Source organism: Fragaria vesca, linkage group LG3 (assembly GCF_000184155.1).
Source record: "Fragaria vesca subsp. vesca linkage group LG3, FraVesHawaii_1.0, whole genome shotgun sequence".
NCBI classification, from domain to species: Eukaryota; Viridiplantae; Streptophyta; class Magnoliopsida; order Rosales; family Rosaceae; genus Fragaria; species Fragaria vesca.
In genome coordinates, this window is record NC_020493.1 from 21,810,966 (window position 1) to 21,828,763 (window position 17,798).

Below are 17,798 nucleotides of genomic sequence, written 5' to 3' on the forward strand. Positions count from 1 at the left end.
AAAAAAAAAAAAAACACAGTAAAACAATGATTTACCGTGACTGATCTAAAAGAAGAAAATAGCATAACCGTTCGCCGTTCGCATTCAAGCCGACCATTACTCCTCTTGCTTACTGGGTCTATTACTCAAGCGATCGATCGACATCGAGGTCCTCTTGGTTGTCAACATTCAACATTTTGAACAACCCAAAATCGTAAAAAGGTTTGAAATCCCGGGCCCGGCGTTAGATTTAATCCGAAATTGGGGATAAATATATTTTTTCGAATTGGCAGCCGATTGAAGGATTCATCTTGTTGGTAACTGCCATCTCGTTGGTGAAGGTAACGATCAATGATAAGTTTGTATGTATTGGTTGAATTAAAGCTTTGTTGTGTTAATCTATCCTTTTTTGCGAGTTGAGAATGTTGGAGTATTATGCTGCAATAGTAATGATTAGTATATAGATTGGCATGTTCATCTTAATTCCCTTGAATTTTATTCAGCTTAACATCGTGAGATATGAGTATATTGAATGTGAAGTAAGGATATTGTTTTAAGAGTATTCTGAATATTTGCATCAATGTTTTTAGTCAATTCCATTTTCGGGTCTGTCAGTGTCTCTCAATTTCCAAGATAATGCGTTCTGCATATAACATGCGTTGCACCTCTCAAACTCTTCTTGTGGCATCCTGTTTACCATCATCCCTAGCAGGAATACTCCAAACCTGTACATTTCTGAAACTGAAAGTTTAGATGTTCAGATTAGAATGTAGGTATATGTAGTCTCTGAATAGTGAGTTAGTGAATTACTTCTACTGCCATAGGCGGACGCATGTTTTGCCTAGTGAGGGCAATTGCCCCCACTTAATGTCATGGATATTGCTCTTTGAAAAAGAAAAATCTCTTCTTCCATTCTTCAGTTACCCTGCTAAACATATAACATTTAACTGAAGCTGAGACCAGAATGAGGACAAGTTCCTGACCATGGATGTTGTTCTACCAAACAGGTGTCTTGTGCCATGATAAACAGCTGTTATATTTTTTGCTTAACATACCGGAAGTACTTGGAACTTCACAAGCTAAGAAAAATGCATTACAAGAAAGAGTCATTTTACTGTAGACTAGTGATAAATAAGATAAGATGTCTATGGTTAAGTTTTTTAGACTAGTGATATGCATTACTAGAAATGGTCATTTTACTTTAGACCTCTACCGGTCTTGTATCTCAAAGTTAATTTTGGATGCATACCTGGGTTCTGTCTCTAGTTTTATGTTTTTTTTTTTTTTTGTTGTGGGTACAAAACTTACTCTCTGAATTGTTCAACTTTAGACTCTTTTATTTTTCTTTTTATCTAAAAAACAAACAAGGAAAAACTTATTATTATTCTCTGCACCAGTTCCATGTTGCTTCATGGAATGCAGATTTCATTGTTAAAATCAAATAGACATCTTTTTATCAGATAGCAAAGAAATATAAACCCTGAGAATATTCATTATTTAAAAACTCTATTTATATGTAGTTGGTATATTAAGGTACTTCATGTTTACGCCGAGTGCTTCCATTTTGAGTTATAGATGATAATGAAGTGTCATAAATTGGTTTTGCTTATATAACAGTAACTCTGTTCAGAGCTACACAACTATGAAATGAATTAGGTACTTTCTTATGTTTTCTAACTGTGGATTTGCACCTTGTTATGTAGGCGGATCCGTATTTTCTTAACCTGGTAGCATTTTAAACTAAAATATTTTCAAAATACCTGATAGCATATCAAACTAAAATGTTGTCCAAATACATTTTCCATAAGTACCTGATAGGATTTTAACCAGTTTTATAGTGCAACCATCAAGTAGTTTACCATATATGAGTTTGAATTATCACTTATCTGTGTGTATAAGAAATGATTTTATTGAATTACAGGTTTGATATTATACGAAGTTTTTTAAATGCCTTAAATGTATTATTTGTAGTAGTGATTAGATGGTCATTTCTTGTCTGGGGCTATAGTATTGCACGGAATACCTGTTCTTTTATTTAACATATGTCTAATTCTGGCACAGGAAAATGGTGTCACTTGAGCTAAAGGTTAAACGTAGAAGGCTGATGCCAGATAATCTGGTACATGTGCTACCTAAAGTTGATTTTCGATATTTGGACTGCAGTATGTTTTTATATGATTCGTTGATGAGTTAACTTAAAACTGATTTTGGGCAGATTAAATCTGGCAATTCATTCCCTATTAGTGAGTTTGAAGTCAATGTTAATGGGAATGGTAAAACTTCTCATAAAGTGACAGAACAAGGTAGGCTGAGCATAAGAACTGCCTGCGATCCGAAACAGTTCAAAGAAACAGTTGTTGCATTGACAAGTAAGAGGTCAAGGAGTCTGATCGAGAGGATTATTGGAATGGGGGAATTTAATGGTTCTACTGTAAAGGTGACGAAAAAATGTTCTGACGGTACGAAAAAGGGGTCCGCCGGTGAATCCGATAATGTTAGTACAAGTTTGCATTCACCTATCTCCGAGGATATTAAGGCGATATCAAGCCTGCCCTCCTCATCTTTACTGAATATGCAAGAAAATTGAGGATCCTGCAATGCTTTCAAATTCATCCAAGTAATAGCAGATTGTGCATCCCCATCCATCAGAATTTCTGTCCTTTCCCCTTGCATGGCATTGTATAAATCCTTCAACGTAAATCCAACGAACTCATACCCTCCTGCCTGGTGCACCAAGTACTAATAAGCACAACATGTTCTCACTGAAACCTTCCTCAATGCATTGACCTGAGCAAGGTCGTTATCCCTTACATGCCGGTGTGATCTCATAAACTGACGGTGCTCAGGTTTAGCCAAAGAATGGTTGTGTTCAATGATGAATTCAGCTACATAGTACACCCCTCTTTTTGCACAACGTCGGGCGATTAATATTGCCGGACAATTTTCTCTTGAAACTCTGCAGGTGCCTCTGCAACGTTTCTTGTTAGAGTTATGCCCACTTGAATCTTTAGCATCTTTCTTCACACTCTCTTCTCTCATACCTTCCTTGGAGCAAACGAGGTCTCTTCTAGTGACTAGAGTACCTGCACGGTTCTTGTCCAACCTATGCTTCCTCATGCTAAACCCCTTCGCAAGTGAATAAGAAGAGTAGAATTTTTCCACTTCCTCAATTGTTGCAAACTCAACACCAACCAAATCCTCCAATGTCAGATCCTTATAGGGCTTCCCTCTGTAATGTGTGCAATCCTTCATTTGAACAGATTCTGACAAACACGTTTCTTCCTTATCATCGACAGAGTCTTCTGGTCTAGATATGTATTCACTATCTAAGTCCATTTGTGCCGTAGATGCGTGTGCTAACCAGACTTGATATCACCTACCACGATAAAATATAAATGACATCAGAAGTAATACAGAGCCAATCAGAACCGAAAATAAAGAAGACGATTGGTACCAAAAATAACAGATCAACCAAACTGAACAACTATATGAAATGCGCAAGTAGATCAAATGACTACACATGGAAACGTGCGGGTCCTCACCTTGTCCAGGAAAAGTAAACTTTCAATGAAGTTCAGAACATAGATAATAGATAACAAGGGTATGACATCTTGCAGACCAATGATAATGCGCAAGTAGATCAAATGACTACACATGGAAACGTGCGGGTCCTCACCTTATCCAGGAAAAGTAAACTTTCAATGAAGTTCAGAACATAGATAATAGATAACAAGGGTATGACATCTTGCAGACCAATGATACATATAATGGTTTACAAAACATAGAACCAACATTACATAAACATATCTAACCTCTCTACGCTGAGATTCTATCTACTGTAAAAGTCGCCTCTTCTATTGCCTGGGAAAACAAAATATCTAACTGTTTCAATGACGTATCTTCAACAATAGCATCGCAATCATAATAAAAAACACTTCACTACCGATTAAGGTACCGATCCCAATTCTTCTATACCTCATTCACCAAAGCACATGAGGAAACTGAGAAACATAGTTTCCTACTTTCTGATCCTAAAAAAAGCCCCAATTTTCACCTCTATGGTACACATATGTACACGCCCCGAAACCAATCCGATTAAACTTGGAAAAGACTGACAAAGTGAAAAGGAATTAATCAACAAGGATAGGTACTCACCTTGACAAAGATGGTGGAGTCTTCTCAAACTACTGGTGGAGTCTTGAGAACAGATTATGCTTTCAGTAGTCAACTTTGAAAACCTCCTCATAAACAATGAATCCCCATAAGCAAATGTAACACTACTGAAAACCAAAAATCAATAAGTATACAACTTGGGTTAACGCAGAAGTAAAGAATGAGAGAAAATCAAAATCAAAATCAGAATTGGGTACTCACATTTCCGGTGATTGCCTCCTCCTCCTCCTAATCCAGAATGAGTTAAAACGAACAAGGGAGACGCATTTTCTGTTTGCAGTTCTAATTTGAGGTTTGGGATTGAGAGCCACGACATGGGGACGTGCAGCTTCGGCCTTATATACTCACCCAAATGCATAACCGTCTCTCTACCTATTGCAATATCCCGCCGATTTATTCAAAAAAAATTAAAAAAAATCCCGCCGATGGCAACCCTATGAGACTCCTTGTCGGGATTTTTTAGAAACTCTTTGTCAGAACCTCTCTCTATATGCCTGTCAATTTATTTTATTTTTTATAAAAATATTAGAATATAACTCACGAACATTATATACATCAATAAAGTTTGAACATTTCCCTATATATCAATCTATCGTAACACAACACATGTAACATTAATTTCTTTAAACTCATTTTGGCAATTGGTTGCCACCGAACTCTAGTTGGCTTGAGCTCTATCAACTCATGCGAAAACATTGGGGTGACTAAATATTCATGATTCGACCACTCTACAAAAGTATATTCTTAGGTACGGTTGAAAAAATATTTAAAAGTGGATCAAAGTCGAAACCGAGACGTTTTTGGTTGAATTTTCATATCCAACTGTCAATGCTCTGAGTTGTTGTTCCGTTGACAGCCTTACTATTTGAAGTGTGTAATGAGTTAAGAAAAAAAGGACGCCTTATTGAAACGATTGAGGAGATCAAACCGCATAAATAAACCAAATTGACAATAGGGATTAGAGTTGAACCATAAATTACTATAGTATAACCTCAAAATATTTATGTAATTTTATCGAGATCACACAGTTTCCTCAAAGGCTTCATAGGCGTAGAGACTAATCCATGTCGGGGAATCTTGTCCATAACGCTTTCTCCCCTTGGTCACCATGAATAGATTAATGTTTAACTCTAATCAACTTTCGCCGGATACCATTTGCATATATGAAAGATTTCATATCTAGGTTTTTACCAACCTAACCACTTGTGATGGTTAAACCTCAAAATAATGTACCTCTCCAACGGAATTATTTTCATAATCATATACTCATTCAATGGTTTAATTGTACACTCGGTGTTACTTTCATAAGTTAACATGATGTAATTAACTGAAACAAACGGTCGAGCGTTCATGTTTATCTACTATTTAACGAGGTTCGAAGGGCAACTACTTTAAAACATACAAAATTGAGCAAACCACGTCAACCAAAATCCAATCCACAGCTCCGATCCATTTAGGCTATGGATTGGATATGAAGGAATACCACGACTTTCTGTTGGATTATTGTAGTAATATCATAAGGCTACTTCATATTGATTAAGCAAACCAATTCCATTTAAACACCCTTTCTCAATGCAAACAATAGTTATAAAATTGGAAATGAAACAGGTCATGAGTGCATTGGTCACAAAACACAAGCATAAGAATGTCAGAATTTAGATCAAATACAAAGACTAAAAAAGAACAAGAAAAAAAAAAGGCTATGCCAGCATGGTTTTTGAAACAACTGAATACAAGACTAACGTAGGCAAGAATGGTCGATGGGCAAGAAAACAGCTAGTGAGTTATTTCTCTCAGCATATAATCGTAAACAAACTTAATAAACAAAGTGTTATCTTCTGAACACTTTTTTCTATCAGACTGCTTGAATATCAGACTACTTCAGCATATCAGACTACTTGCTAAAGTTTGAAGCGGGACATCCCAACTGAAGTTTCTCATAACATGTAAGACAAGTAGGCAACCACTAAACTCAGAAACTAGAACCATTTATAAGTGAACTATTGGTCTTAACTTTTCATTAAAAATCATAATAATAAAAACCATGTATGTTTCAAGCTAGCATTGCCAAATTATTGGAGGTAGAAAAGGCTGAAGAGCTATTGCAATCAGCTTATACTGTTGAATGCAAAAGGAAATTGCAAGGAAATCTTCAAGGAACAATATAACAATATTGCACTTCATTAACATAAAAGCCATGTGCATATCAGACTACTTAAGCATAATAGACTATGGACTACTTCAACAAAAGTCATCTGCATATCAGACTATTTAAACAAAAATTTCAAGCATCTCGGAAATTTCAATGCATCAAACTGAGAAGTTCAAAGCAATATGAGAAGTTCCCAACTATTTGATCATCCTTTCAAATCGTAGAAACAAAAAATGCATATCAAAAAAGTTAACCAGAGGCATTACTTTAATAACTGTTCTCAAATGTTGCCATTTAACTTGTAAAAACTGAACAAGGCATATTAGTTTATGAAAACAGACCATTAGGAAGTATATGCCCTTCAATCAGCAAACTAAAACTGCTAGACACAGATAAATAATCACAATACGCAATAGACCTACTGAGCTATTAGACTCCCCTGAGCTACTGATGTGGTGCATTTAGGGAAACTGGTATATATAGAACTGTGAGTATAATAAAACAGTTATCAGATTGAAATTGTCACGATTGGATCTAGTCTCTAGCTAGCTAGTTTACTAACCTGTGTCATTTTGATTGTTGAACGACAAGAAGTAGTTCATCTGCCGACTCACATTTGTTGAATACATACCATCAGAACAAAGTGATGCCCATTAGTGTTATTAGATTCAATAATAATTTATTACAGAAGTAAACTGAACTTTATTGTCTCAAGATCTTTCCAACAAATCAACATCTGCCAGAGTACATGCTTAAACTAAACATCCTAAGGTTCTCTTCATTATCAGTTGAAAGCTAACAAGAATAGAATTATATCAAAAAGAAGTAAAAATTGAACAGGAAAAGAATTTGAGCCACCAATGATTTACTCACTAAGGCTTCAAGGCACTCGGAGCATATTTCTTTCGCATGCCATCCTATCAATTGAATTCTCATGTAAACATAACATTCTCAATCCATGCTGCAGCAAAGACTGTTATCGGAAAGTATTCACACTCACCAGGGTTGTGGTCAGTAATGACACACGTTTCACTTCACTGCAAAATTTCTCTCTACTGCTGGCCCTTCACAACCCCAGTTTTTGTATTTCGCTTCTCTTGTACACAACTCCAAGTTGTGAACTGGTCAGAAAGTAGCAACCGATCAATTACTCAATTTCAGATCAAGAAAAAAAAGCGGAGAGGGGTTGAAGATGAGAGAGAGAGGGAGAGATGGGACCTGGTGTCGGCAAGTCGAAGCAATGAGACAATGAATTTCACACTTGGAGCATTGAAGAGACGATCGGTGAGAGAACAGTCTTTACAAATCAATATGCCCCAAATTAATATTTGTGAAGTAGACCTCTAATACCCAGTGTACCAAGAACAAAACTGATCTCAAAAATCATCATAATCAAAGATATTGGAAATGGAATAGATACAAACTAACCAGAATCAAATTTCCAAGCAGCATTGATCCATTGATGCTGACATTTCGAGACGAAGTGATGCCAGTCATAGAGATTGTGCGTCCCGTTCCTTCATATCGAAGCCCCAAAATAGCGTTCCGACCCGACTGGGTTGTCTGACCTTCACCGCTTTGCCGACCCGTCCCGACAACTGGCAGCCGAGTCGGGGGAATGGGCGAGATCAAAATTATTGAAATTTTACCCGGAGAGTAGTTTACCCATTTTGTTTTTTTTTTACCCACCCAATTAATGTCACGTTGACCGTTATAAAAAGTAAGTATTAATCAACGGCTTATATTACTTCTTTCTCAGCCCTCATATGAAAGATTTCGATTTAGCCACGTGTCACAACACCCTGCCGTGTACATCCACGGCCGTGTATAGAAGATTCTCCAGAATCATACATGCATGATACAAAAGATCGAAGTCTCTTTCAATGACCCAAAGACAAAGAGATGTATATTCCAACAACGAAATTTTTCATGCAATCAAATTCCACCGTCCAAAAATTGATTCCACCAAGGAAAACCAACCCTGCCTATATTTAAAGAGAGAATCGAACAAGCCCTCCTCATATCTCATCCTAGCTTACATATCAATCTCTTCCATATATAAATCCAACCATGAGCGACGAAGTAGCCCATGATTTCTATCCCATCATCAAAGTATACAAAGACGGTCGAATCGAAAGACTCTGGGACACATCCCCAGTCCCTGCAACGATTGATCCCCAAACCGGTGTTCAATCCAAAGACGTCGTCATCTCAACCATACCACTCATCTCTGCAAGACTTTACCTCCCTAAATCCGCCACACCCGAGTCAACCGGCAAGTTCCCTCTTCTTGTTTACTTTCACGGCGGTGGCTTCTGCATCGAGAGTGCTTTCTCTCGCACTTATCACAACTACCTCAACTCTTTCGTTTCCGAGGCCAATATTGTAGCTGTTTCTGTTGACTATAGGTTGGCGCCGGAGCACCCTTTGCCGGCAGCATATGAGGACTCATGGGCGGCTCTAAAATGGGTGGAGTCCCATTTCGCCGGAACCGGCCCGGAAGAGTGGCTGAACCAGCATGCAGATCTGAACCGGGTTTTCTTTGCAGGTGATAGTGCAGGGGCTAACATTGCTCACCACATGGGTTTGAGAGTTGGGTCTGAGAAGCCGGTGGGTTTTATGCTGAATGGGATTGTTCTGGTGCATCCCTACTTTGGGGGTGAAGAACCAATAGGGGGAGAGCTAGCTTTGGCTGAGAATACTAGAAAGAGGTTTGCTGATTTGTGGAGGTTTTGTTACCCTTTAACTAGTGGAACCGATGACCCGTTTCTTAATCCGGGTAAGGATCCAAAGTTGGCGGAGCTGGGTTGTGAGAAAGTGTTGGTCTGTGTTGCGGAGAAGGATTTGTTGAAAGATAGAGGGTGGCATTACAGTGAGGTGTTGAAGAAGAGTGGATGGAATGGAGTTGTGGAGGTTATGGAAGCAGAGGAGGACCATGTGTTCCATTTGATCAATAATAGTTGTGACAATGCTAGGACCATGCTCAAGAAGGTTGTTTCTTTCATGAATTAGTTTAGTTTTCGATTCTGTTTAACTTCATTGGTCTCTTCTGACTTCATTTGTTATGATGTTTTATGTCTTGCCTTGTACTGTACCTTAATACTATATATGTTACTTTGGTAATAATGAGCTAGAGCAATAGTACTCTGCGAGCTAGCAAATTGTGAAAATGTGAAAGCAACTACAATCTCCCTCCATAATTAAGTATATTGGTCATAAGCTTCAAGTTAACAAGGAGTTATTCGCCATAGAAGAGCACAACATGCAAGTGCGGACATACTGCTATATATATATTTGAAGGAGGTACACAAAACCAGCAATTATCTTAATCCCAAGAACACGTTCATACGGAAAATGCCCATTTAGCACTAATTCAAACCCTTTATTTCTCATTCCAATGATAATCTTTTGCATTAGCCCATGCCAATATAAGGTAACTATTTTTATGCCCAAATACACAAATCTTTATGCCCAAATGCACAAATCTTTACTAAAGTCTTAACAAACCATATTATTTTAAGACTATTTTGCCCCCACCTCTTCAACATGAAAAGACTTGGCCGGAACCTCGGACTCCGGTCACCGGAATTTCCCCGACCGCCGGATTCCGGTCATCGGATTTTCTCCGACCGCTGGATTCCGATCACCGGATTTTCCCCGACCGCCGGATTCCGGTCACTGGATTTTCCTCTGTAACCAGTTACTGACCCCCAATAATCAGTTACTGACCAGTTAATGACCAATAATAACCAGTTACTAACCCCTAGTAACCAGTTATTGATTAATTACTGACACCCAGTAACCAGTTACTGACCCCCAGTAACCAGTTACTGACTGGTTACTGACCCCCAATAACTTTTAGTTTTCAGTTACTGACACCCAGTAATCACTTAGTTTTCAGTTACTAACACCTAGTAATCACTTAGTTTTCAGTTACTGACACCCAATAATCACTTAGTTTTCAGTTACTGACCCCTAATAATTTTGGTTACTGACCGGAGAGGAGAGAACTAAGGAACCGGCCCGACGGTGAGCACCCACATTTCTTCTCTGGGCACCCACCTTCCCTGACGGTGAGCACACCGGCCTCCTCCACCGACCCCGGCGCACGCCAGCAAGCAACGCCCTTCCACGGGAGTAGGAGAAGCGGTGAGGTAGCTTAGAGCCGGTTTTCGGGGCTGTGCGGTTGCGGGTGATTTTGCGGAAGCAGACGAGGAGGAAGAAGAGGAGGGAGAAGGCGGTGGTGGTGTCACCGGCGAGTGGGACGACGAGGTTGGGCTGAGGCAGAAGAGACGACGGCGACAGCGCCGGGGACCGGGTGATTGGGCGCTGCAGAAGGTGGATCGGGAAGAGAAGGTGGTCGGAGTTGCGAAAGCAGACGAGGAGGAAGAAGAGGAGGGAGAAGGCGGTGGTGGCAGCGCCGGCGAGTGGGACGACGAGGTTGGGCTGCGGCAGAAGAGACGACAGAGACGGTGTCGGGGACCGGGTGATTAGGCGCGGTAGAAGGTGGATCGGGAAGAGAAGGTGGTCGAAGGAGATGAAGTAGCGGTGCTTGTGTGGGCAGCTAGCGTCGGAGGAGGAGGAGGAGGAGGAGGAGGAGGAGAGAGAGAGAGAGAGAGAGAGAGAGAGAGAGAGAGAGAGAGAGAGAGAGAGAGAGAGAGAGAGAGAGAGAGAGAGAAGAGAGAGAGAGAGAAGAAGAAGAAGAAAGAAGAAGAAGAAGAAAGAGATAAAAACTGTGTGGATTTAATTAAACACAGGGTAATAACGTCTTTTTCTCAAGAATCATTGGAATAGGCACAATGATAAGACTTTAATTGGAATGGGTTTTAATTTTCAAATATTTGGGCATTAAGGCATTTTCCCAACATGCTCTTTTGAATCCCTTAATTCAAAAGTCTTTGATATCTCGTTAAACTGCTTGATTGGAGCTTTTCGGGCAACCTTTTGTTAAGAGTATAGGCCCGATCCGTAATATAACAGGTCCAATCCATATCTGCACCACTGGTGACGTCATCAACTTGAAGAACAAGCCGCCTTCCTGCTTTACATATCAAGCCAATCTGTTTCTTTTCTCTTCAAGCTTATCAATTTCATCTTTGATTTTGTATCAATAACCAGAAATACCAAGTATTGCTTTCTCTTTTCTGTGCTTTTCTTCCTCTTCTGAGAATAGAATAGTCTTCTTGTTCATCAATTATCAAATTATGACCATGGTAGTTTTTCAGCATGATATCAGAGCCATGGCGGCCTGATATGTGTTCGATACCTTTCTTCCGCTGCAACCATCTCTAAATGTTACTTCAGCATATCAAAAACCCCCAATTTTATGACCAAAACCCTAGAAATATCATGATTCGTGCAGTTTCCAATTCAGAGAATCAAGTTGATTAATTACCACTTCAACAAACTTTCGACATGGCGTATTCGACTCAAACCTGCAACACCATCTCGGTCAATTTGGACGAGACTAACTACCCTACTTGGGCTTATCAGATGCAACATTACCTTCGTGGTCATGGATTTCTGAAGTTTATGGATGGGTCTCATCTCTGCCCACCCCTGTTTCTTGTTGGTGATGATGGCTCTCTCATCAACAACTCAGCTGCTCGAGAAAAATGGATGGAACAAGATAGTTTAGTTATCTTCATGATTATAACCACACTTTCTACAGATGCTTTATCTCTGGTAATCGGTTGTCAAACATCTATGGAGATATGGCTTACTCTCAAGCAAAGATATGCTTTTGTTTCTGAATCGCATATTATGCAATTAAAGGCTGCATTACACAATATTCGAAAAGGTTATGACTCAATAGACAAGTACTTGCTGCGTTTTAAATATATGAGAGATCGATTATCTGTGGCAGGAGTTGAGATGAATGATCAAGATGCTAAATTTTTTATTTTTGCTGGTCTTCCTGTTGAGTATGGTCACACTCGACAAATCATCAGAGGAAAACATGATATAGCCATGGATGAAGTTAGGTCTTTATTACTCTCAGCTGAAAATGAAATTGCTCTTGAGCATAAGGCTCTTCCCTTTTCACACGTTTCAGCTATGTTTGCACAAAATGGGGGAAATGGTGCTTGGCCTTCTATGCCTAATGTTGGAAATACCATTTTTAATACTGCTATACCATGATCTGCTGATCTGCTAATTGTGCTGCTTTTAGTACTTTTAATATGCATAATGGTTGTAGCAATATTTCAAATGGTGCTAGTAGTGGTTTTAATTTTGGTGGATCTTCACCATCTGCAAACTCTGTGGGATTTATGAGTTATGGCCCTAGTCAGCCCTCTACTGGTTTTTTCAATGCTTATACTGGGCTTGTCAATAACTTTTCTGGTTTGATGAACCCATCTGCTGGTACTCCTACTGTTAATAATATGAGCTATGGACTACCGCACTCTACTACAAGTTTTGTTAGTCCTCTTACTAACACAGGCTCAGCAAATGGGGTATGGTTTTGGTTCCCAACCTTCTTCCACGGGTTATTCAAATAACCTTACTCCTTCAGTTAACTTTATGAGTAATCTTAACCCGAATACTGGGTTTTCCACTCAACAGAATGATGTTTTTACAAGTTCCTATAAGAAACTTCAGTGATCGGAGCTATAGAGAAGACCATATCACCTATCCTAATTTTCTTGTCAACAGAGGTTGCTTCAACAGTAACAACTAGGAAGGTTGCCCGCGCCTAGCCACGGGTTTAAGAACAATCTAATATTCTTCCAATAGAAAGAACATCAATTGAGTGTTGAATATTTATGGTTTGAGATATTGCTCTCCAAGATTGATCAATTGGTGATAGGAAACATAGCTATTAAATACTCTTGACTGTTAATTTACGCATACAATCCCATGAGCAAAAGTTACTTGATCACATAAAAGAATAATAGTACTCGTAGTTATTGGTTTTTGTATCTTCATTACTCATATATATGCAGATGAGAGAACATTCTTACTAAAAGAACAGTTTTTAATAACAGGGATCATTACCTAAAAATGTGCATGACTTGAAACTAAGAAGTGAACAGTCAAGTCATGATTAAGACAAAAAGGGTTCACAATAAAACCGGAAGTGAAATCATTTAATTCAAAGCAAGTGTGGAGGTTCAAAAGCAAGTGTGCAGGATTAATGTGCATTAGCCAAATAATCGCGTGTTATCAAATTTAAAAAAAAAAAAAAACCAATTACGTAAATCTCTTCAAAATCCAGTACAAAATCAGGGCCCCAAACGCTGCTTGTGTGCTTTGTCAAATAAACCTGAAAGAGAAAAGTAGGTAAGAGAGTGAAGCAATTGCTGGAAAAAGACATTAACAAAGAAAGCATAAAATAACAAACACCAATACACTTGAAAACCTAACATTATCAATCAAAAGACCAATTGTGTTTAGTCCTATGGCTGTTGCTACATCCAGAACCATTTTCATGGAATCAAGAAGCATTTAGTCTTTTTGCATTTGTACATTGAAGCAAACAATTTTTCAATGAAGACTATAAGTAGTACTATGATTTCTAAACATCTATGTCTACCACACATAAAATTGGGATAGCTTATTACCAACGTCAGTGAATCCTGCCTTTACGTTCCAAAACTTGATTTGCATCCTGCAAAAAAAAATATTTCATGTAATCAGTCTGAATCGAATTTATTAATAACCATCTAAACAATAGCCTAGCAACTGCGACGATTCTCTTTGGGTATGTTTTAACAATAGGAAAAGATTAAAAGGGGGTGGTGCACCTTCACTTACTAAAGAAATTGATACCAGATTGGTATCATTTTTTACAGGATGACCCTTTCATGCGGCTAGTTCTTAAGCCTACTTGATTTATATCACTGGCATTAGCACCTTGAAATGAATTTTCCCGAAGGTATTAATCTGACTTTATATTTCCCATATGTCCAAGATAGGAGCCTCAATTTATGGGTAACATAACAAATAACACAAAACAACAATACAAAGCTGCAGGTACAACACACATAGTCTTTGCAATAACCAAAGAATGTTAAATCATATATAGTGTCATCACTCTGAACCAATCATTGATCCTTTTGAGCCTCCTCTGAAATTGCCCAACACACATCATTGAATGCTGGATTTCCAAGAACCACTACTATCGAACTACTTGATCAATCATAAAGAAATTCACACAGATTAGGAACTTGAAGATTCAATTTTTAAGAACCTGATAACCAATTACCAAAAAGTTAAATTAGTTTACCAAAAATCCCTGGAGCTATCAAAACTAACCTCATAATCGTGGTGCTATGTGCTTTATGATCTTCTGAGGCACTGAACTAAAACGCTTTCTTCATGCCCGGTTTACTTTGAAATCGTTCAGTACAATAAATTTTAGACACTGAATATGGTAAGTAGTGCTAGGCATTCTGCAATGAGACAACTGAGTGTAAGGTGTTTCCAAAAATCTAGTTACTGTTTATTTGGGTGTTACTAAAGCTGAATGTTACCTATAAGGTGAATCAGATAAATATTAGTCTTACACCTGTTGCCACTGTTGGGTTTCCAGCCCATGTGTTTTTCGTAAGATGTTTCGTCTTAGAGTATGGTGTTCCAATAAGGAAAGTAAATCCTTATTGATGATGGTGTACCTGTAATCTTGTTGATTACGGAGAAGGAAGGAGGCATTATTGCCTACCACTAATAGGAATAGGATTCCCATTTGGTGAAGAGATCTGAAGATCCTTATGTCTATATAAGGAGAGGTTTAGTTCTAGGTCTTGTATCGCAGAGACGAAGACCAAAGTGTGTTCCATTCTCGGTTAGAGGGTGAGAGAGGGCAGAGAGGAGAGAGATAGGAAGAGAAGTGAGAGAGTCCTTGTTTTCTTATTCTTTCTGGTGTACCCATTATTAATATAGTGGAAGTGTTTTCTGCCGGTGGACGTAGGCAAAAGGTTTTGCTGAACCACCTTAAATCTGTGTTCTTTGTGTCTTATCTTTGTGGTTGTTTCTCTTGGTTTGCTGTGTTCTTTTGAGGTTCCTTGACATACATAATTGGCCGATATCACAACAGTGGTATCAGAGCGGGGTTAGTCTGTAGATCCAAAGTTTGATTCGGCAAGTTTGGTGTTGTCAAGATGAGTGAAGACAAAGGCACAATGATCAAACTCACCCACACGAATTGGGTGACGTGGAAGCCAAGAATGGAGGATATCCTTTATTGTAAGGATATGCATGAGCTTATTGAAGGTGTGGCTGGCAAGCGTGCAGATATGGCGGATGACAAGTGGCGAAAGTTGCACCGGAAAACTGTTGGCACGATAAGACAATGGGTAGATGATTCCATCTTTCACCATGTGTCGGAAGAAACTGATGCGGAAGAACTCTGGAAGAAATTGGAATCCCTCTTTGAGAAGAAGACTGCTGCGAAGAAAGCTTTCCTTTTCAAAGAGATGATCAACATGAAGTTTAATGAGGATAAAAGTGTTGCTGTACACTTGAATGATTTCCAGAATGTGACCAATCAGTTGGCGACAATGGGTATGAAGATTGGCGATGAGATACTAGCATTTTTCTTGCTAGGGACTTTGCCAGACAGTTGGGAGACTTTTGTGGTGACCTTGACTAATTCTGCGTCTGATGGTGTATTGTCTATGGATACCGTTAAGAACAACATGCTTAACGAAGAAACAAGGAGAAAAGCTGTTGGCATAGACGATGGGCACGGAAGAGCCCTTGCTGTAAAGGGTAGAGACAAGAATTCAGGTCTAAGGTTTAGTGGCACATGTCACTACTGTGGCGAGAAGGGCCACATAAAGCGGATGTGTCGAAAGTGGAAACAAGACAAAAAGAAAGGCAACTACCAAGATGATGAAGATAATGGCTTTACTACTACTGTCTCGGGGGAGCTTCTCACTGTTCAAGAATGTCTGTATGTTGGTGACAAGGGTCATGATTGGTTCATGGATACCGGTGCAAGTTGTCATGTTACTTCCAACTTGGAGCTCTTTACTACATACGAAGCAAGCGACTTTGGGATATTGAAGATGGGTAATAGAGGCTGGTCCAAGATTTCGGGAATGGGAGACATTTGCATTGAGACTGATCTTGGTTACCATATGACATTGAAGGATGTGAGGCACGTTTCTGATTTGCGTGTCAACGTACTGTCTGCAAGTGCTCTTGACAGACAAGGTTTTCACCAGTATATTGGTGATGGAAAGTGGAAGCTTATGAATGGGTCGTTGGAGGTTGCTAGAGGAGGTCTGTGTTGTTCCTTGTACAAGACACATAGCTTGGTGTACAAAGATGACTTGAGTGCAATGGGTGATACTTCTTCGGGCGTATGGCACCAGAGTGATGGCCATATAAGGAAGAAAGGCGTTCTGGAAAAGATGTCCCAAATTTCCTTTTCCAATGGTTGTTCTGACCAGGAAGAAGATGGTCAAGAGTTGTTCCACCACTGGGGACATGGTGATGAGTTGTTCGATCAGGGGGAGCTGCACGCTCCAACCACGTAATTCTGCATCAAGTCAGCTTGGGCGGACTCCTGGTAATGGAGTCGCGCCGGTGTTCCTCCCTCATGGTCTGGAGGGGGAGATTGTTGGGTTTCCAGCCCATGTGTTTTTCGTAAGATGTTTCGTCTTAGAGTATGGTGTTCCAATAAGAAAAGTAAATCCTTATCGATGATGGTGTACCTGTAATCTTGTTGATTACGGAGAAAGAAGAAGGCATTATTGCCTACCACTAATAGGAATAGGATTCCCATTTGGTGAAGAGATCTGAAGATCCTTATGGCTATATAAGGAGAGGTTTAGTTCTAGGTCTTGTATCGCAGAGACGAAGACCAAAGTGTGTTCCATTCTCGGTTAGAGGGTGAGAGAGGGCAGAGAGGAGAGAGATAGGAAGAGAAGTGAGAGAGTCCTTGTTTTCTTATTCTTTCTGGTGTACCCATTATTAATACAGTGGAAGTGTTTTCTGCCGGTGGACGTAGGCAAAAGGTTTTGCTGAACCACCTTAAATCTGTGTTCTTTGTGTCTTATCTTTGTGGTTGTTTCTCTTGGTTTGCTGTGTTCTTTTGAGGTTCCTTGACATACATAATTGGCCGATATCAAAACAGCCACTTCCCCTCATCACCTAGGCTAACCCCATGTGTTTGGTATCATGGTATGTATCCTGTCTGGCAACATGAAAGAAGTACACTATCGAGCTGATTTCTTATTTGAAATTTAGCTTCTCTTGTCACATTTGTTATCCGAAGTACAAACAAATTTGTTATAAGGTACAAACAAACCTATATGAGGTACAAACAAATTTAGCTGTTTGTACATGAAAGAAGTACTATGTTTGTTCAGTTTGTGTCTAGCCTAGCTATTTTGGACTGAAGATCAGATATGGAATCAGTGGATTTTAATTTTTAGGGAAGGTACTACCTAATCTTCTATCTATAACATTACCCAACTTTGATAAATCTAACCTCATCCAAATCTATAACCTAGTATTATCATGAAACCATGTTGTAAAGGAT

At 39.2% G+C, this 17,798-nt stretch overlaps 1 protein-coding gene across 1 annotated transcript; it reads left to right on the forward strand.

Annotated features, from left to right (window-relative positions):
* The first annotated feature begins 8,346 nt into the window (after positions 1 to 8,346).
* LOC101301852 (probable carboxylesterase 12-like) lies at positions 8,347 to 9,316 on the forward strand. Its single transcript, XM_004294783.1, has one exon. It carries the CDS (start codon positions 8,375 to 8,377, stop codon positions 9,314 to 9,316), a length of 942 nt encoding a protein of 313 aa, XP_004294831.1. The 5' UTR covers positions 8,347 to 8,374.
* The last annotated feature ends 8,482 nt before the right edge of the window (positions 9,317 to 17,798 follow it).

Coding starts and splice junctions, on each gene's coding strand:
- LOC101301852 (XM_004294783.1), top strand. CDS start 8,375: ATGAGCGACGAAGTAGCCCATGATTTCTATCCCATCATCAAAGTATAC.